General features: G+C 48.5%; 1 protein-coding gene across 2 annotated transcripts in view; it reads left to right on the top strand.

The window, feature by feature from the left end:
* The window catches only part of UNK (unk zinc finger), a 99,074-nt gene that overhangs the window by 60,147 nt on the left and 16,934 nt on the right, over positions 1–21,993 (top strand). For both annotated transcript variants that reach the window (XM_088482538.1, XM_088482536.1), the window contains 3 exons: positions 16,355–16,456; positions 16,555–16,743; positions 20,105–20,286. In XM_088482538.1, coding sequence (XP_088338664.1) covers positions 16,355–16,456; positions 16,555–16,743; positions 20,105–20,286 — 473 coding nt within the window. The remainder of the gene's footprint in view (positions 1–16,354; positions 16,457–16,554; positions 16,744–20,104; positions 20,287–21,993) is intronic.

Below are 21,993 nucleotides of genomic sequence, written 5' to 3'. Positions count from 1 at the left end.
TCACGTATTTGTAAGGTCCGTCACATACAGTTGTGTGCTACACAGTGCCGTATTGTGGGCTGTTGTTTAGCACACCGGTGAGTGCGTTTTCTTCTGCCCTGTTGCCAGATATATTTTTTGACTATATAATATATTCTGTCATGTCAGACGAGGAGGTTGAGCGCTCAGTGGCTCCGGTGTTGGCCTCCTGCGGACGCTGTTTTGCAGGAGTAGATAGGGAGGATTTGTCACAGGATGGCCTGTGTAGTCGATGCCAGGTGGCTCCTGGCCCATCCAGACCTTCTCTGGCACAGGAACCACCGTGGGCGATGTTTTCTCAAGTGCTGGTGTCTATTGCGGACCGTCTGTCGGTCCCGACTGCTCTCCCTACTAGGGCGTTGCCCCAGCCGACCATCCCCCATTCCCCGGGTGTCCCGCAGTTATTGCGGAGTCCTCCTGGGTCTCAATCAGTAGGTCCCTATGCGGGGTTGCCTTTGTATATACAGGCTTCCCCTGTGCCGCAGCAGCCTGTGGTACCTTTTCAGGCCCCTATGGCGACTCCTCCACCATGGGTGGATGTGCTCTCCAACTCCGTGCAAAATTTGGCGGCCGCTTCCTCGGCTTTTCAGTCAATGTTGCAGACTGACATGCCTTCTAGGATTTCAAAACGCCCACTCATGACACGGGCTGCTCAGGTATCGGACTCAGAGGGTTCCTCAGATGATGGGGAGGTCCCTGATGACACTGACTCGGACGCCTCGGTTCAGGAAATGGATACCAAGTCGTCCATTAATGTGCGAGCACTAGTTAGTGCGGTGCGAGCTATTCTTCTTATAGAGGATGAGGCACCGGTTCCTAAGTCGAAGTTTCCTAGTTTCAAAAAAACTAAGGTGGCTTCTGCGGTGTTTCCCCTGTCGGATCAGTTGACGGATCATATGGCGGTAGCTTGGCAGGCGCCCAGTAAGAGATTCCTTCCTCAGAAGCGGTTGGCTTCTAATTACCCCTTCCCTGAGGCACATTGTAAAAAATGGGAAACTCCACCGGCGGTGGATTCCCATGTCACCCGTTTAACTCGGGGCGCCACCTTACCATTACCGTCGATATCCTCGCTGAAGGATCCCACGGACAGGAAAGTTGAGACTTGCTTAAAGTCTATTTACTCCCTCTCCGGGGCGGTGGCCCGACCGTCCATGGCCATCTCCTGGGTGGCCAAGGCCATTGAGGGGTGGGCCAATGCATTGGAAGATACCTTCCCGGACGACGCTCCGGATGTCCAGCGGGCGTTGTTGGGACAAATGAGGGACGCTGCTTCTTACATTGGAGAAGCTTCTTTAGATGCTAGTCTGCTGACCTCGCGGGTATCGGCTGCAGCGGTGTCTGCCCGCCGATCCTTATGGTTGCGGTCCTGGAGAGCGGACTCTGATTCAAAGAAAGGTCTGGAGGCCTTACCTTTCAATGGGGAATTACTATTTGGTCCGGACTTGGACAAAATAGTGGACACCCTGGCTAAATCCAAGTCGGCCTTCCTCCCTTCGGCGGCACTGCCTGCTAAGGTTCGGAGTTCGGCTTTTCGTTCCTTTCGGGTTCAGGGTAAGGCGAAAGGTCAGTCCTTTCCGAGACAGTCTGCGAGTAAGACGGCCTCTAAACCCAAGAAGCAAGCCTGGAGTGCTCGGCGCCCTTCTTCCAAGCAGGAAGATAAACCTGCGGCCTGATGGGACGGGCCTCCCTCTGGGGGACCTCAGAGTGGGAGGCCGACTTCTTCTATTTGCCCAGTGCTGGCACAATACCACCACGGATGCCTGGGTTCGAGAAGTGGTCTCCCAGGGGTACGCCCTGTCTTTTCGGCACAGACCACCCCACCAGTTTTTCTGCACAAGTCCTTCTCAGAACAAGACCAAGGCGTTACAGGTTCAGGAGGCTATAGAGTCCTTGCTGAAAGCAGGGGTCATTGTTCCCGTTCCTCTATCACAACGAGGGACGGGGTATTATTCGTCTCTGTTTCTGGTGCAGAAACCCAATGGTTCTCATCGCCCTATCCTCAACTTGAAGTCTCTGAACAAATTCCTCAGAGTTCCCAAGTTCAGGATGGAAACGTTACGTTCCATCATTCTGGCGATGGAACCGGGGGATTACATGGTGTCCCTGGACATCCAGGACGCCTACCTCCATGTTCCGATAGCATCTTCACACCAGCGGTATCTGAGGTTCGCTATCCTTCAACACCACTATCAGTTCCAGGCGCTACCCTTTGGTCTCTCCACGGCACCGAGGGTGTTCACGAAGATTATGGCGGTCATGGCCGCACATCTTCGGAACCAGAATGTACGGCTGCTGCCGTATCTGGACGACCTCCTGTTGCTGGCGAGCTCCCCGGAGGTACTGCTTCAACATCTCCACCTGACGATCGCTTGCCTGCAAGCACAAGGGTGGTTGATAAATTGGAAAAAGTCCTCCCTGATTCCATCACAGCGGATGGTTCATTTGGGAGCCCTGCTGGATTCGCGTCAGCAAAGGATCTTCCTGACTTCGGAGAAGGTCGCCTCCCTACAGCTGCGGATACGCAGTTGCCTGAGCCGTTGCCGCCTGTCGGTCCATTCGGCTATGAGAGTTCTGGGGTCCATGGTGTCGACATTCGACATGGTGGAATTTGCCCAGTTCCATTCCCGCCCCTGCAGGGGCTGATTCTATCAGAATGGAACGGGTTACCTCACCGGATCCGCTCTCAGGTGCTGGTGTTGTCTCCGGATGTTCGCCAATCTTTGGATTGGTGGTTTCAGACAGCTCATCTGGTCGAGGGGCGCCCATTTTGGATCCCGGACTGGGTCCTGCTCACGACGGATGCCAGTCTCCGGGGTTGGGGGGCAGTGACCGGCTCTTTGTCGCTTCAGGGTCGTTGGTCAGCGGAAGAAGCACTTCTCCCCATCAACATCCTGGAACTGCGGGCAGTATACAGGGCCCTGCAGTCATCCGGCCCCGCTCTTCACGGAAGGGCGGTACAGGTGCAGTCCGACAACGCCACCACGGTGGCGTATATCAACCACCAAGGCGGAACTCGCAGTCAGGCAGCGATGTCGGAGGTGTCTCGTATCCTGACTTGGGCGGAGGGTCACATTCCAGCGATCTCGGCGGTCTTCATCCCCGGAGTCCTCAATTGGGAGGCGGACTTCCTCAGCCGTCACGACGTGCATCCCGGGGAATGGTCGCTTCACCCAGAGGTGTTTCAGCTACTCGTGGACAGGTGGGGACTGCCAGAGCTGGACTTGATGGCCTCCCGTCACAATCACAAGTTGCCCGTTTACGGGTCAAGGACAAGAGACGCAGGCGCAAGTCTGGTGGACGCGCTGTCGGTGAAATGGTCGTTTCACCTGGCGTATCTGTTTCCTCCGATATCCCTGCTTCCTCGGGTTCTGCGGAAATTCAAGCAGGACGGCGGCATGCTCGTGCTGGTAGCTCCGGCGTGGCCCAGACGTCCTTGGTACTCCGATCTCAGGAGCCTCTCCATCGACGCTCCGTACCTTCTTCCTCAGCGTCGGGACCTGTTGTCTCAGGGGCCCTGCCTTTACCCGGATCTGGGTCGGCTGTCTTTGACGGCGTGGCTCTTGAGACAGCCGTCTTGAGGTCTCGGGGCTTCTCCAGTTCGGTTATTGGTACCATGTTCAGGGCACGCAAGCCTGCTTCAGCACGGATTTATCACAGAGTGTGGCACACTTACTTTCAGTGGTGTGAGTCCAGACATTATGATCCTCAGGTGTTCCGAGTTTCTAGGATCTTGGAATTTCTTCAGTCAGGATTGGATCTCGGCTTACACCTTGCATCTCTGAAGGTTCATGTGTCCGCCTTGTCCGTGTGGTTTCAACGGCGGATTGCAATACTACCAGACGTTCACACCTTTTTCCAAGGTGTTCTCAGGATCCAGCCTCCCTTTGTGCCTCCTGTGGCTCCTTGGGACTTGGCGGTGGTGCTACGGGTCCTGCAGGGTCCTCCGTTTGAGCCTCTGGAGGCGGTGGAGCTCAAGTGGCTGACATTTAAGACGGTTTTTCTCCTGGCAATTGCTTCGGCCAGGAGGGTGTCTGAATTGGGGGCGCTTTCCTGTCGCCCTCCTTTCCTGATTTTTCACCAGGACAGAGCGGTGCTCCGCACTCGTCCTGAGTTTTTGCCCAAAGTGGTCTCGAAGTTCCACATTAATCAGGAACTTGTTGTGCCAGCTTTTCAGTCCCCTGATCTTTCAGCTGGTGAGACTTCCTTAGATGTGGTCCGGGCGCTTAGAATTTATGTAGACCGGACGGCTTCGGTTAGGAAGTCTGATTCCTTGTTTATCCTCTTTGGTTTTCACAAGAGGGGTTGGCCTGCCAACAAACAAACGTTAGCCCGTTGGCTTCGTTCCGTTATTTGTGAGGCTTATGCACAGGAGGGCTTACCTGTGCCAGCCTCTGTTAAGGCTCATTCCACTCGTTCTGTGGGTCCCTCTTGGGCTGCTAGACGTGGCGCTTCTGCTGTTCAGCTGTGTAAAGCGGCTACTTGGTCTTCAATTCAAACGTTTTTGAGGTTCTATGCGTTTGACACCTTTGCCTCTCAGGATGCATCCTTTGGGCGCCGGGTACTCCTTTCAGCACAGGAGCGTCCCCGCCCTTAGTTGTACTGCTTTGGGACATCCCCAAGGTCAACCCTGTGGACCCCCTATGGACCCTGAAGTAGAAAACAAGAGATATGGTAAGAACTTACCTTTGTTATCTCTGTTTCTACGAAGTCCATAGGGTCCACAGGGCGCCCGCCCTGACGCACCTGGCTTCAAATGGGCTGTGTGGCTGGTCACCGGTTTTCCGTCTCCCGTTTCTGTGAGTATGGTTTCTTGTGTGTTCCAGTCTTCCTTCTCTCTGTTTAGTCTCCTCCTCCGGCCTTGGCTGCTTACCAACTGAGGTGCTGTGGCCGGGGGCGGGGTATAGAGGAGGACGGACCCAAGTGCATCCTGGGAGCAGCTAAAGCTTTAACTGCGTGGTGCCCATGGATCCAGATCCAGCTATACCCCAAGGTCAACCCTGTGGACCCTATGGACTTCGTAGAAACAGAGATAACAAAGGTAAGTTCTTACCATATCTCTTGTTATTTTATTAGAAGACGACCAAGATGAAAAAAGAGGAGAAAGTACAGGTTGTTGGCAGTGACACACAGTGTAAGAGAGGTGCAATAGTCTGCATGATGGGACAGTTTGCACATAGGGCCTGATTCAGGATCGCTCGCCATTCCACCTGCATATGGATTCTCGTTATTTTTAGCAGAATGTGCATGCGTACGTAACTTAGAACATATATATACGGCCGATTTAGATTTGTACGCATCTCCACTTGTGATTGAGTGGGTGTAAGTGGCCTGCGGATAGGAAAAGTGGATAGGGGAGTGGCGGAAGCAAAGATGCGGCTTACTTTGAATACAGGTGTAAATACTTTCATTTTCAAATGTGTAAAGCAGCCACAATGTGCACCTCTGAATCAGACTTACAAAGTTCAAGTTTTCACTCCATAATCCATGAAATTACAGACACTGATGATGGTGATATGGAGCCCCAGCTGGGAGTTTGGCACTTGCTTCCAAATCTGCATAATGATTGAAGCTTCTCCCCTTCTATATAAATAATACAGTCTAGTCTATTGTGTTTTACAGATCGCAGCTCATTTCAGGGGGATGAGCAAGGGTACTCTTACCTTCCACTTCCGCTGTCCTCAGTAAATGACCCTCTTCTCTACGAGTGCTTTTCCAGTGTTCTGGGACCCATATTTACATTTACCGTCTGTGCAGGCCCTAGTAAACTTTTCAGTCAAAGGAGGGATCAGATTCAGAATTTTCCTCTCATGAGGATGGTGAAGTGTCCAAGAATTCAGAATTGGAGCTAAGTTTTGGTTTCTGCTTTCTCAGCAAATGCAGAGTCCACAGGGAACCTGTCCCTAACTTTTTTTTGGCAATGTTTTTTTGGGGGCCAGAACTGGATACAAAAAGCCTCCCCATGGGAGCAAATAGTTATTTTCTATCTATTAATCCACCAAAATTTAGGAGTCCTAGGCCTTTCGAGCTGCAGGAAGAACAAGCAGTCCATTGTCAAGAGGACAATATTCTGCTCACCGTGAAGGAAATATGAGAGGGAAGCTGGCTTGGTCATCAATGCAACAAGCTCATATAAAGATTCAAGATGGCTGGTCGTCATCATCACCATGAAGCAGAACGAGTTACTAGTCTTCATGAAACTCAAGGATGTGTACCTATATGTTCTGATCTGGGAAAGTCACCAATGCTTTCTCAGATTTGCAGTTTACGAGATCATTTCCTGGAATTTGACAGAATTCTGCACTGTATGGGACAAAATGTCACTGCATTTTCAGCAGTGTTCATAACAGGGTTGGAGAACTGGTAAGAAGACTATCTACGCAGGGTATGCATTCGGGAAGCCGGCGGACCTAATCCCGACAGCCGGCTTCCCGACTGTCATATCCCGGCAAGGGTCTAAAGACAGGCGTCGATATGCCGACGCGTGTCATTAGACATACGCCGGGAGCCCGACGCCCGGCATCCCGATCGAAGGGACGCTGAGCGCGGATAGCCGCGAGGGGGGGAGGGTTAGGGTTCCCGGGGGGACTTAGGGTTAGGCACCCCCCCGGGGGACTTAGGTTTAGGCGGCGGGGAAGGTGGGGTTAGGTTTAGGCACTTAGAGGGGGGATTAGGGTTAGGCACCCCTAAGGGAGGGTTAGGGTTAGGGGGTAGAAATAGGTTAGTATATACCTTTGACGATCGGGATTTCCTCCTCTGCCGGGATGCCGCTGTCAGGATTCCAACTGCCGGGCATGGGTCCGGCGAAAAATCATACAGATTCCCTACGCAGACATGCTTAACACCCCTGAGAATGGTCTCTGCATCCGGAGATTGTGGTCGGCCAGATGTCAACGGTATCGTGGTTAGAACATATGGCTTAGCATTTCTGCTCAAGGACAAAGGAACCAAGTATGTTTTTGGTAGACACTCAGTTGGTCCCATGGAAATTTTATCTGATTTACCTTCTTTCTCCAATAGCAAAGCACATTCTCAATAAAATGAAAACAGAAGGGATTCAGATGATTCTCTCAAATAGGTAGCAGATCCGTCATGGTTTCTTCCTCTAAGACAGGGCCTGTTAGTGATTAGTGCGACTGGCTTTCATGGTGTGTGTCCCGAAATCATGATTCTTAAGCAAATGATTTTTCTGAAGCCTGTTTTGCTTATTATTAGCATAAGCTGTGGTAGACACATTTCTTGGTGCTAGAAGAAAGCGTTTCCAACCTCTTCTCATCAGTTAGCCTGTTTCCTTCTGATTTTTCTGTAGGTCTTGTAAAAAGGTTGGAGACTTATGCTGCCCATCCACTACACGACATAGAAAAGACAGCACGATTACGACATTGTAATCGTGCAGTCATTTCTATGTCTGTGATGTGCCTACACTGAACGAGCAGTCGTTCAGTGCAGGCTCATCAATCATCTGGTAGCATGCTGAACCTGACGTTATCGTCAGGTTGACCAGCATGTTTGCCCGATGATAGGATAGCCAATACGACCAGCGTGCACGCTCATCGCTGGTCATATTAGACATTAAACTGCACTATTTGCGGGCGACTACCAAGCGATTGAGCGATAACGACGGTCGTTATCACTCATTTGCTAGGTTTAATCGCCTAGTGTATGGTCAGCATTAGGGTTTTAAAGGTTCACAGTTTGTTTCTCTTCGTCGTCTTTCAGAAGAAATGTAGCACTTTCTACATCAGGGTCCATAGGGTATCCACAGGATACCTTGGGGTATAGGTGATGACGTCAGGCATCGGGCACCATAGAGTTAAGTTTTCAGCCTCCCAGGATGCACTAGGGTCCCCTTCCTATACCCCGCCCCCGAGCCAAGGCATCCCAGTTTCGTTGGTGCCCGGCACGGAGTCGGAGCACCTGTTTAGAGGGGGGCTAAGCATAACCCCTGAAGTTTTCTTCGCGGCAGCTGTGGCTGCACATCTGGAAGTACAGCATGGAAAGTCACTACTGACGTCCATGCTGTCTTCCCTACACTTTGCCGGTACTGATCCAGGGATGCTGGTAAGCATCTGGGGTCACAGCTAGCGGTGACCCCAGATGTTTTGGACCATGGCCGGAATCAAGGGGACAGAAGGTAAGCAGCGGGGTCCCGCGGTGGGTCTCTGCTGTTACATGGTCCAGAGTCCCCAGGCAGGGGGCTCCCTGGGGACTGGCTGCAGCGTGGAGCCAGGTAACCAACCTGCGCTTCCACTACCCCCCTGGGACAGCGGACCGCAGCTGAGCGGTAGCGCTGCGGCGTCCCAGGGGTTAATTGCGTGCCAGGGGAGCGTGCCTTCCCTGTACACAGCCGGCGCCTCCCCCGCTGCACGCAGCCCTCTCTGCACCTGCCGAGTGGCCCTGTGGCAGCGCTCCTCCCCCAGGCCGGCCTCCTCTCGGCTCCTTGGTGGCCATCTTTCCTGAAGCATGGTGAACGCTGCTGGAAGCTGTTGATCGGTGGCATCGCGGTCTGGGTCCCCCGGCATACCTCTCCTCCGTTGAAACAGGTCTGTGTATGCAGCGCTGTGTCCTACCAGGCTCTGTGTCTGCGTAGTTGAGGAACAGCGCTGATAGTGCAGGGATTAATTTCTTTGCAGTGTATGTGACTTCTACTAGCGTCTGCTGCCTGTACTTTCACTTTCTACTGTCAGCCATTTCACTATCCCTGCTCTTCTTCTGCTAAAGCCCTTGCGGTGCGGTGATTGCAGGGTGGTTCTCCCACTATACTAACGAGTATTGGTGAGAGGGGTCACATACTTACCATCATGTCTGAGAGTGAATTTCCTCTCCAGCTTCTGTGTACTACGTGCAAAGTACCAATAGCGCAGGGTCTATGTCGGCAGTGTTATTTATTGGCGCGGCCAATTACTGTCACGGCTCCGGTACAAGAACCGCTCTGGGCTTGTTTCGCCAAAGCGCTTACAACCCTAGTGGGCCAGTTAGCTCCGCCACCTGCGTTTTCACAGATGGGATTGTCCCAGCAGTCAGTGGTGTCGTGACCCATGCAGGGTTTCCCGAGACAACTCATGGTACCCCACAGTCTCCCTATTTCCCCTCCCCAGGTCTCTCAGGAGCCTGCGTGGGTTAATCCACTGACAAGTTCTGTACAGCATTTGTCGGACGTGTTACAAGGGGAGTCTGTGTTGCGGCCACATAAGCGGCCGGTGGCGTCTCTGTCCGCTCCTTATGAGGATGACGACGTGATGACCGATGATGGGGAGATTCTGGATCTATCTGACCAAGAACCTCTCCGTACTAAAGAGTCGGACGCTAAGTCCATGGTTTATATTCCTGGCCTTATTCGGGCAGTCCGCACAGCTTTAGTTATTGAGGATGACGATCCTCCGGTGTCCAAGTCCAAGTATGCCTTTTTTAAGGATATTAAGGGTGACGCCACAGTGTTTCCTCTTTCGGGTCAGTTAGTAGACCATTTAGAGGAGGCGTGGAAACACCGTGGTAAACGGTATCAGCCTCAGAGACGCTTAGCGGTGGCTTACCCGTTTGCGGACAATTATTTTTCTAAGTGGGGATCCCCCAAAGGTGGATTCTTATGTGACACGCCTAGTCCGAAGTGCCACATTGCCCATGTCCTCCTTGAAGGATGCTACGGACCATAAGGTGGAGATCTGCCTAAAGTCCATTTATTCCCTCGCGGGGGGGGGCATCCAGACCGGCTATGGCCGTATGTTGGGTAGTCAGAGCTATGGAGCGCTGGGCTGACAGTTTGGAGGCGTCTTTGGATTCCGACAGTTCAGCTGAACAGGCCGAGTTGGTAGGCAATCTCCGGGATTCGGCCACTTACATCAATGAAGCGGCCTTGGATATCAGTACCCTCACATCTCGGATTTCTTCGGCAGCTGTTGCTGCTCGTCGCACCTTATGGTTGCGATCCTGGAAGGCGGACGCTGATTCCAAAAAGGGTTTGGAAGCTTTATCCTTTAATGGAGAAGTCCTATTTGGTCCGGATCTGGACAAAATTGTGGCCATGCTGGCGGCAGCCAAGTCTGCATGTCTCCCGTCTGCTGCGGTCCCTTCCAGTTCGGGTACGTCATCCTTTCGGCCTTACAGTGCCCAGGGTAGGCCTAAAGCACAGTCCTTTCCCCGACAGGCTTGCCCCAAGAAATCGGCCAAACCCAGGAAACAGGCCTGGAGTACCAGACGTCCGGCCCCTAAGTCTGATGACAAACCTGCGGCCTGACGGTCCGGGCCTCCCTTTGGGGGATCCCAAAGTGGGAAGCCGCCTGCTGCAGTTCGCCCAGTGTTGGTCGGTCACCACAACAGACAATTGGGTTCACGAGGTGGTTTCTCACGGATATGCCCTCTCCTTTCGGCACAGGCCCCCGTCCCGATTTTTCACCACGGGTCTTCCCTTAGACCAGAACAAAGCCCTGGAACTGCGGAAAGTTTTGCACACTATGCTCCAGGCTGGAGTTATAGTGCCTGTTCCATTCTCCCAGAGGGGCCAGGGTTTCTATTCCAATCTATTTTTGGTGCAGAAACCCAATGGGCCGTACCGTCCGATTCTCAACCTCAAAGCCCTCAACAAGTCCTTGCGGGTGCCGCGGTTTCGGATGGACACCCTTCGGTCCATCATTCTGGCGCTGGAACCTGGGGATTACATGGTGTCGTTGGACATACAGGACGCTTACCTGCATGTCCCTTTTCTTTTACGCCATCAACAGTTCCTCAGGTTTGCCATCCTCAATGATCACTTTCAGTTCCGGGCATAACCTTTTGGCCTGGCGACAGCACCACGAGTGTTCACCAAGGTTATGGCGGTCATGGTGGCTTTCTTGCGGCTGCAGGGAGTCCGCATGTTGCCGTACCTGGACGACCTTCTGTTGGTAGCAGGATCTCCCGAGCTCCTTCTACGCCACTTGGATCTGACGATTGCGGTACTGCAACGGCACGGCTGGTTAATAAACTGGCAAAACTCCACCCTGATCCCGTCTCAGAGGATTCTGCACCTCGGAGCCTTATTGGACTCCGGTCAGCAAAGGATCTTTGTGACAGGGGAAAAGATCTCTGCTTTACAGTTGAGGGTGCGCAGTTGTCTGCAGAGTCGCCGTGTGTCCCTGCATTCGGCGATGAGGTTACTGGGCTCCATGATGTCTGTATTCGACATGGTGGAATATGCCCAGTTTCACTCCAGACCTCTGCAGCAATTGATCCTCTCCAAATGGAATGGACTGCCTCAGAGTCTAAAGTCCCAGACGATGGTGCTCACTCCGGAGGTTCGCCTGTCCCTAGCCTGGTGGTTGCAGACGACCCATCTCAACAAGGGTCGTCCATTTTGGGTGGCGATCTGGGTCCTGTTGACAACGGACGCCAGCCTTCGGGGCTGGGGAGCGGTCACGGGTCCACACTTGTTCCAGGGCAGATGGACTCAGGCTGAAAAGGAGCTTCCAATAAACATCTTGGAACTCTGCGCGGTTTTCAATGCTCTCCAGCAGGCACATCGGGTTCTCCAAGGTCACCCCGTGCAGGTCCAGTCGGACAACGCCACCACCATGGCCTACATAAATCGGCAAGGAGGAACCCGAAGTCGGGCAGCACTTGTAGAGGTGTCCCGCATCCTGGTCTGGGCAGAGCGCAATCTCCCGGCCATATCAGCCGTATTCATCCCGGGAGTCCTCAACTGGGAGGCGGACTTTCTCAGTCGCCAGGACGTTCATCCGCTGGAGTGGTCTCTGCACCAGGACGTCTTTCAACTTCTGGTGGACAGGTGGGGTCTTCCAGAGATCGACCTCATGGCGTCGCGGCACAAATACAAGTTGCCGGTGTATGGGTCTCGAACAAGAGACGAAAAGGTGTCTCTGGTGGATGCTCTGTCCGTCCAGTGGACGTTCCGGTTTGCTTATCTCTTTCCTCCGTTTTCCCTTCTTCCACGGGTAATCCGGAAATTCAAACAGGAAGGAGGGACGCTCCTGTTGATAGCTCCCGCGTGGCCCAGGCGGCATTGGTTCTCAGACCTTCAGGGTCTGTCCGTGGACATTCCTCTGCGGTTGCCGCTGCGACCGGATCTACTGTCACAGGGTCCTTGTCTTCACCCGGACCTGACTTGGCTGTCTTTGACGGCGTGGCTGTTGAGACGGCCATGTTAAGGTCCAGGGGTTTTTCCAGCTCTGTAGTACGAACTATGCTAAGAGCTCGGAAACCATATTCTGCAAGGATATACCATCGTGTGTGGCATACGTTTTTCCAGTGGTGTCGACCGAGAGGTTATGCCCCTCGGGAGTTCCGTCTGTCTAGAGTGTTAGCTTTCCTACAGGCGGGACTAGACCATGGGCTACGCCTTGCTTCTCTGAAGGTGCAGGTGTCTGCCCTGTCCGTCTGGTTCTATCGTAGGATTGCTACAATCCCTGATGTGCGCACCTTTATGCAAGGTGTTCTTCGAATTCAGCCGCCCTTTGTTCCACCAGTGGCGCCTTGGGATTTAGCTGTGGTCCTGAGGGCTCTCCAGGGACTGCCGGTTGAACCACTGGGCTCAGTGGACCTTAAATGGCTGACAGCTAAAACGATTTTCCTTCTGGCCATCGCTTCGGCCAGACGTGTTTCTGACTTAGGGGCTCTCTCCTGTAGACCCCCTTTTCTGATTTTTTATAGGAACAGGGCAGTGCTGCGCACTCGTCCTGAATTTCTTCCCAAAGTTGTTTCAAGTTTCCACATCAACGAGGAAATCGTTGTGCCGGCTTTTACTCCCCTGATATTTCAGTGGGTGAGGCCACTTTGGACGTTGTGCGGGCCTGAAGGATTTATGTTGACCGCACTTCTCCGTTTAGGAAGTCGGACGCCTTGTTTGTCCTCTATGGCTTCCGTAAAAAGGGTTGGCCTGCTTCAAAGCAAACTTTGGCAGGTTGGATTCGTTTGGCAATTTCAGAAGCTTATCTTCATGAACGCCTTCCGGTTCCATCCTCTGTGAGGGCTCATTCCACTAGGTCTGTGGGTCCTTTGTGGGCAGCTCGACGTGGTGCCTCTGCAGTCCAGATCTGCAAGGCTGCCACATGGTCCTCTGTCCTTACCTTTGTGAGGTATTATGCGTTTGACACCTTTGCCTCTCAGGATGCTTCCTTCGGGCGGCGGATTCTCGTTTCAGCACAGGAGCGTCCCCACCCTTGAAGGATACTGCTTTGGGACATCCCCAAGGTATCCTGTGGATACCCTATGGACCCTGATATAGAAAATATGAAATATGGTAAGAACTTACCTTTGTTATCTCTATTTCTACGAAGTCCATAGGGTTCCACAGGACTCCCGCCCTGTCGCACCTGTGCTGCAGATGGGCTTTACTCTGGTCACCGGTTTTTCCGTCTCCCTCTGGTGAGAATGTGATTCTTGTGTGTGTCCAGATCTTTCTTCTCTCTCTTCCTTCTCCTCCTCCGGCCTATGGCTTGGTACGTAACTGAGATGCCTTGGCTCGGGGGCGGGGTATAGGAGGGGGACCCTAGTGTACCCTGGGAGGCTGAAAACTTAACTCTATGGTGCCCGATGCTTGACGTCATCACCTACACCCCAAGGTATCCTGTGGAACCCTATGGACTTCGTAGAAATAGAGATAACAAAGGTAAGTTCTTACCATATCTCATATTTTTTCCAGAGATGCATACAGTTCTCCAATTGTGCCTTGCAGTTTTAAGCTATACTACATCCTCTTTTTGAACTTTAAGTTTTTTCTTATGCGGAAAACAGTCTTTCTTTTTGTTATCTCTATACCACGAAGGGTATCGAAGTTGGAGGCTCAGGGTTACAGGTCATTGTCTAAAAAAAGCCCTATAATTTTGAAAAATAAGATACAAAGTCTTGGGGGTAAATTGCTAAAGCTTCTAAAAATGAAAAGTGGAGGTGTTACCCAAAGCAACCAATGAGATTCTAGCTATAATTTCTCTATTACATTCTAAAAAAATAGGACAAAGTCTGATTGGTTGTTGTGGGAAACACCCACTTGTCTGTTTTATAAGCTTTAGTAAATCTGCCCCTTATTATCAACCTAAAGTGGTATTTAAGTCCCATTTAAATCAAGACATTGTGAAACCTGCCTTACACCAAGATTAGTTTTTGTAAGAGGTGGGATTCCTCCATTTGTAGAACATTTGGAGGGAGACCTATATTGATGTGACTCTTGAGCTTTGTAAAATGGATGCTCTTTTAGTCCTCTATGATGTCAAGAACAGATGTTTGCCTGTGCCGAAGCAAACTATTGCTAGATGTATTACTTAAGTAATGTATGGCACAGGTGATGTGTAGTCACCATCTCATGAGAGAATTAGGGGTTGTCTTTTCCCACCAACTGCAGTTGGTCTACAATACCCATTGTTTTTATTTTTGTCCTGTCTGACATAATTGATAAAGTTTTGTATATTCAATGCATGTCTGTGATTTATTTGTGCCTAGTTTTATATTTATTCTAAATGTGTCCAATAAATATTTGTATATAAGTTTATAAAACTTATATGTATGCCTGTTAAATATAGTTAATTACCTTGCACTCCTTTGGTGTTTTCATCTGAGTACAGCTGTGCTATATTAATCTACAATTAAGTATCTCAGTTGATGCTTTATTATATGACAGAAAGTTATTTTAGAATTGTTCAAGGTTGAATTACACCTGAAATTTGTGTTTTTACAGTAATATTTTAAGCTCTCATTGAGGAGTAACCAGTTCCTGACCACATGAGGACTCCTTTTACCAGATTGGTTAATGCATCTTGGGCGTGTCTTCATTAGGCGCGTCGGGCACCCACCTGGTTATCCGAACATACATTCGTTTTATAGGTTAAATGCTTTAATGGAAAGTGCTACATACCGAAAGTTCTGAATTTACCCACCCATAATGTCAGCTTTGTGAAGACCCCATTGTCCATGTACCTGGTATGATGTAAGAGAAAATGGTTAAATCCTTTTCTGTAAATTGTTGGAGGACATTGCAATCCGACCGTTATCATTCCTGTTTCTGGTTTATTTGTGAAGATTAATGTTTTCAGTAAAAGTTTCTTCTCCTTTTGACGATCTCTCTGCTCTGACCTGTGGGCTTAGTAAGATAATAATTCAGCGCTCTGTGGAGGAAGGGGAGAAGCTTCAGGGGTTTATTTGCCCCTGTGTATTTATTGCCTTTAACAATATCACTATTTTAAATCCCGTGAAAAAAAAACAGATTGATAAATAAACCTCTCAGGGGGAGATGTATCAAACCTAGCGATAAAGTGGAGAACTTTTCCATAGTAACCAATCAGCTTCTAGCTGTCATTTTAAAGACTATGATATATAAATAATAGCTAGAAGCTGATTGGTTACTATAAGCAACTTCCCCACTTTATTTTTCTCGAAGGTTGATACATCTCCCCTTCAGTCTTTGTACAGATTTCAAATTAACTGCCAAACTGTTACCGGAAGATGTAATATACCCATAGTCAGTGTCCCCCAACAGTTCAGGGAAAAATAGTAACGGAAGTACAAAGGTCCGGGTTTAAGTTGAACCTTATTCCAAAAAAAATAAACAAAGTTTGGCTAACCTTTCTTTATAATCTAATCCTTCAACTCTCTATTAGTGAAGTTGCCCACTGTTTATTTTGATGATGTAAACAGTACGTCATATTCAAGATGTTGTTTATTTTGCCCGTGCTGCTCCCTACCTCTAGAACTCTCTCCCTCTCCCTATCAGACTCTCCACCTCTCTACAAATCTTCAAATGAGCTCTTGAGACCCACTACTTCATTAAAGCCTTCCCGTTCTCTTTGTAACCCGCTGTTACATGTTCCTTTTTCCTTGTCTATTCCATCTGTGTCACGCCTGTTTGTCTGCCCCTCCCCTTTAGAATGTAAGCTCACACGAGCAGGGCCCTCTTCCCCCATGTGCTTCTCCTTACTTATTTTTTCATCTACTCCTTACTCCCCACAAGGGCACCTAACACTTTGTTACTTACGCCCTGCTGCTTATTTTGAGTGTTACGATCGCTAATGCAGCAATGTGTATAAACCATGTCCTTGTCCTGCATTGTATTGTACTGTAAGTCACTTTGTAAGGCGCTGAGGAACACTTGTGGCATTATATTAATAAATAATAACTAGTAACTTATAAATAATATGTTTGCGTCAGAATTATTTATCCCCATTCTTATTCATTCAATAATTGTATTCTCTTTTCAGTTACATTACCGTAACTCCCAAAAGTCTCCCTCTACATAAAGTAGCATTTTTTTCCTTTATTTGTTTTCTATTTGAATGTACATGTGTTTTTTTGTTTTTCTCTTTGCGAATATATTGACAATGGTTCTGGACATTTTTTTCCATTTTATGTCATCCCTCAGAATCTGCTCTAGATGACTTAGACTTGAATGAGTTTGGGGTAGCAGCTTTGGAAAAATCATTTGATAATAGCACAGTTCCAGCTCCTGGAGGCATCATGATAGGTAATTAATCATGTCCAACTAGTCACTTTCTATGCTTCTCTTATGGTGTATTATATGAAAATCTTTACACTTATGTTTTTGCTTTTATTTCAAAACAGGTGGCAGTCTGATGCAGAGCTCGGCTCCTGTAAATATCCCTGGTTCTTTAGGTAGCTCAGCATCCTTCCACTCCACCTCCCCATCACCACCTGTCAGTATCTCCTCACACTTTCTCCACCAGACTTCTGGACCACACAGTCAATCAGAAAACACCTTTCTCAGTACTTCAGCGACTCATGGTTCACTGGGTGAGTGACTTTGTAGCAGTTTCTCTATTGATGCGTCCAAATGCTGTCAGTGATATATTTTAGGTCTGATGGGGCTCATTGTAGATATAAAAAATGCACCCTTCTGAGAACACTTATTAAAGCAGTTTGTATTGTGGGGTACTTGGGTGATTTCATGTCTACTTAATATTTATTTATTACCAGTTATTTATATAGCGTACACATATTCCGTAGCGCTTAACGTAGTGAATTTGCTATTCAATAGCTTATATTGAAATCTTTTCACAGAATTGGATGTTATTTATTTATTCATTTATTTTTCATTAGTAGTTCTTATTGAAATAAAATGGCAAAGGGGCACGAAGAGAAAAGGTATCACACTGGGAGCGATGGTTTTTATTGTTTGAGCTGGAGCTATTACTTCTGTTGCTTCCTCTTGTCGTACTATCTGAGGGAGACTGCATACTGTGGGTTTAGAGGGGAGGCTGAGGAGTAGGCACCAAATAGTTAATCTATTGGAGCTGAAACTCCTTCCTTTAAGCCTTCCCAACTCCTCCAGCTAGTCAGTTTTTTATTTAGTGTATGACAGAGAGGCACGAAGATTTTAGTTAGGAGCTGTTACTTTTATTTCTTGTTCTATTTTTCACTGTATTAGGTGCCTGAATCTCCTCTTGGGATTAGGCTTTTGGAGTTTCTGGCATTAGGGCAGCTGGTGTCTGTCTTCTCGGCTCCTGTAAGGGGTCACCAGGCACCTGCAGGCAAGGCCCTGTGTACCCCCCTTAACTGCCGCCCTTCTCTGATGCTGGCGGCACCGCTACTCAGGAGCCGCAGTTATATATCTATACAACCGCCACAGCCTGCTATGGTAGCGATTCGCGGCAGAGGCGGCACTTTCATGTAAGGGATCACCAGGCACCTGGAAATGGCACAAACCTTAGAATCATCAACTAGAAGCAAGAAATCCAACCAGACACTTTCCCATTGGTTGGTCTTTCTGGGGCTTCTGCTTGACACCCGACAGCAATGGGAATTCTTACCAGAGGACAAAACCTTTCAGGGATTTTTGAAGTCAGTCCATGTTATCTTGCATTGTCTGTTTACATTTGCCTGAAAGGCCTAGGTAGGATGGTGTACACATTTGAGTGTTGCAATTTGGACAGTTCCACTGAAGGGAGTTCCACGTGGATCTAATTTTGAAATGGAATAAATTTCACCATTATCTGACAAGCCAGTTTAGTAGTCTACAAAGAGGCACTAGTTTTTCCTTTCGTCACTGACCTCTTTGCTATTTGTGATTGGACATTTCTGACAACGTACACCAGCCTTTCATTTTCAGTGGGTGTGGTCTCTGCATCAGAGCGCTCGATTGCTGTACTGATTCTGAGCGTGGTATTCTCTTACAAATAATGACCATTAAGGATTCAGTAAGACATGGCCATGGCAGTGGCATACTGCAGCCATCTGATAATCTTCAAGAGCTCCCCCCCCCCCACAAACACACACACACCAACACTCCAAGCCTCATGATGTTACCTGCTCAGGCAGCTGTCTCAGTCACCCTCAATCCAAACATTTGGAACCGCCGGCAATCAATGCATGCATGGAAGAGTTTCTGTCAGGAGGGGTTGAGCAGCCGGCGACCAGTCACAAAGAGAAGACTGTGAGCTGTGGTAATTACCGGTAAAAGAGAATGACCTTACGTCTCAGTGACATCATCAGGACAGTGCTGGGCAGTTATAGTATGATTATAGTTAAGTATGTAGCCAGTTATTGTTATAATAACCTTGCTACAAATACAGATCACACAGTGTCTATATTGTTGCAGTTTGGGCAGGTAACACGAGACATGGAAATTCTATGTATCCAGAATCGGGCCACATGCAGGTTTCAGGGAAGAAGGGAGGCAGCTGGCTGGTTACAATTGGCTGGTCCTTGTAGAAGAGGACCAGATGTGCAAAGGAAGGAAGACTCTAGGTTCTCTAGGTTGGCTGGCGTCCTCGCAGACTATTGTTAAATGGATTACTTCTATAATTCAGCATGCTTAAATTGGAGCAGGGCAGCTTTGTCACTGGGTGGTGTGCTGTAGAGCCCCTGCTGAACAGCTGGATTAGGGGACCAACTGGTCTTTTGTCCCCACATTCCTTATGTTTTATAGGTTTCATTTATTTGCATCTAAGAATGTTAGCCTTGGATGGACAATGGTTTGCATTGGTTCTGCTGACAGTACCTACCCTTATTGGTAGCTAAAGGTCCCCTAATTGGATGAAGCAGAATGTGTAGCATATTACTTACATTGAATCCAAATTTTTTGTACCATTGGGAACACTCGGCAACCACCTTTTGTTATGTAGTTTTCCTTTTATGGTTTGATGCTGTTGTGATTGGAGGGCTGAGTTGTCTTCTCCCCTTTGTTCTTCATTTGCTTTTGTCCTGTGGACCTTAGTTAGTAAAATATCTGGCTTCCTTCTGCTAGAGTGTCACATGTATGTGGGGGAGTTTTGAAGTCTGCAAAATTTTATAGTGTTCGCACTCTTTAGCGGAGCATCTGTACCCCAAGGTCTCCAGTGTTCTTCAATAGATTCAGAGAAAATTATTTAACAATAATTTTTCAAAAATACTATTTTTATTTGGGAAAAGGCAAAACCAGATGACATGTTTTTGGGAAGCGGTCCCCTGTTTAACAGAGCAAAAAATTATGTTTCCATCAATCACTAAATATAAACATATGGCCTTATACAAATGTTATTCACAGATGTCTATGTACAGTTGCCATGCACAGCTTCCGGTGTGTCACATTGTATTTATATTAAGGCTGAAGAGGGGCTGACTCTGCATTATCTCTCAATAGCATTACGGACAGCAATAAATAAAGGACAGCCTGTAGGAAAAGCTCACTCCGTATTAGTTTCCTGCACCTTTTACATATATATATGGGGTATGTTATTAGTTATTTTATATGAGCCAACTTGTATTTATTGCTGTCAATATATCCTATTGAGGGACACTGCAGTGTCAGTGGCTCCTCAGGTTCCAAAAACTAATAGTTTCCCTCTAATACACTGGAGTTATGAGCCTGTCCTGTTACAAAAGCCTAAAAAAAGATTATCTTATAGTTTCCTAGAGATCCTAGAATTCTGACTTGATTGTAATTAGGTAGAACTCATTGTCCATGTGTTATATAAACATGCAGGTCTACCATTGGGTCTATGTTTTCACCTGGTTGCAGTGTTTTCCAGTCTGGTGCCTGGTGCCCCGGCAAATTTCTTATGGGGGTGGGGTTATCTATGGTCACATTCTTTTCTCCTCTCAAAAAAAAATGCTTTTTGTTACATGATTTGTTGACTAGTCAGTGTTAATCTTACACTGCATTTTGTTTCTTAAGGCCTGAATGGGATGAATAACAGTATATGGGAGCATTTTGTATCTGGCAGCTATTCCCCTGGGTCGTCCCCTGCATTTCCATCAGGCCCAGGTGGAGCTGAACTGGTGAGACTGCGTCAGGAGCTTGAGGAGGCCAGTAGTACCATCAAACAATGGGAGGACTCCTGGAAACAAGCTAAGCAGGTACAGAGTGGAGCATATTAGCATCTTGTATCTGCTATTACATTATGGGGTATATTTGCTAAAGTGCAAGTTTATGGAAGTGGCGTTGTTGCCCATAGCAACGAATCAGGTTCTACTTATTATTTTATCTAGCACCTTCTAGAAGATTATAGGTAGAATCTGATTAGTTGCTAAGGGCAACAACTCCACTTCTATAAACCCGCACTTTAGTAAATATACCCCTAAGAGTGTCTGTAAGCCCAGCTGTACTACTGTATAGCATTTTAAAAAGAAATACAGGAAAAAGAGGATTTTTCTACTTGCCATTTCTCTTTTTCAATTTAGGGGACACTGCTTTCCTTGTGGTGTACATACAGGGCACTACTGCACAAATAGACACTCCATGTAAAACTAAAAACTTGTTTGCATACTGTCTCATTCCCTGTACACCTCTCCACCTATTGGAGATTAGTTGACAGCCTAAGCCTTTAGGATGGAATAGAACAAAAAAAAAAAAAAACAAGAACAACACTCAAACATAAACAAAGTGAAAGAGGTGGAAGTGATGTGTCCCCCTTAAATGGATTTAGAGAAATGTATTCTACAGTAAGTCGCGACGCTGTCAACTTTGATGACTGTGCTGTCTAGGAGGTACTCACATATCTGTGTCACGCTTGGCATTGTGGAGTCCCCTACTGAGGGTCTGAAAGTTGTGGTCCTGGGTCACGGAAGAAATCAGGGGTGAGGGGCCTGGATGTTCGTTCTCCCCATCCACAGGCATCGGATGTTGGGGAGACCTGACCAAGGGTGCGGAGTCTAACCTGCCAGGAGATGTTCGCCAGTGACCCCTCCAAGCGAGATAAGGGCTTCAGCTGCACCCGGCAAGCAGGTCGCGGTCCCCTGGTCAGGGATCCAATGCGAGTGGGAATAGAGAAAGACACCGCTATGGCCCACTGGTAAAATAATCTCTGTACAAATAGTACAAAGAAGCACACTGGGAATTCTTCCTGAAGAGGTACTGTGAGAGACCAGAGAAAGAGAATCCACTGAGGAGTAGGTTGTGCAGCTAACACTGGAGGGAAGTGAGGATATACTGCTAACACGAGGGAAATTGAGTATTTGCTGTTGTCACTGAAGGAGAGTGGTGATTGCACCAGTTTGGATAACATGGTGTCTGTACAATGAGTTGAGTACAAAATACACCACGACTTCTGACGCACCGGTGTACCAAGAGGTGGCACTTGGAGGTGCACACAGACAAGGTGTACTGACGCACTGCTGCACCAAGAGGTGGCACCTGGAGTTACTCACAAGCAAGGTATTCTGACGCACCGCTGGACCAAGAGGTGGCACTTGGAAATAGCACACAGGCAAAGGTGTTCTGTCGCACTGATGCATAAAAATATGACACTTGTAAATAGCACACAGGTAACGGTGTTCTGTCGCACTGATGCACAAGGATATGACGCTGGTAAATAGCACACAGGCAAGGTGTTCTCTCGCACTGATGCACAAGGATAAAGCACTTGTAAATAATCACTAGGACTCAGGCCCTGATTCAGAGCCGGACGCTCTGACAGAGCGCTCGCTCTGAATCAGGGCCGTCCCTCCTACCTTTTGGAGTGGCCTCCTGGCCGCTCGCATAGCTGTGGGTGACCACAGGACCACAACTTTCAGACCCTCAGTAGGGGACTCCACAATGCCAAGCGTGACACAGATATGTGAGTA

Source organism: Taudactylus pleione, unplaced genomic scaffold, assembly GCF_031769625.1.
Source record: "Taudactylus pleione unplaced genomic scaffold, aTauple2 ptg000290l, whole genome shotgun sequence".
Classification (NCBI taxonomy): Eukaryota; Metazoa; Chordata; class Amphibia; order Anura; family Myobatrachidae; genus Taudactylus; species Taudactylus pleione.
The sequence above is the reverse complement of the archived record's forward strand: the minus strand, read 5'-3'. Positions and strand labels throughout refer to the sequence as shown.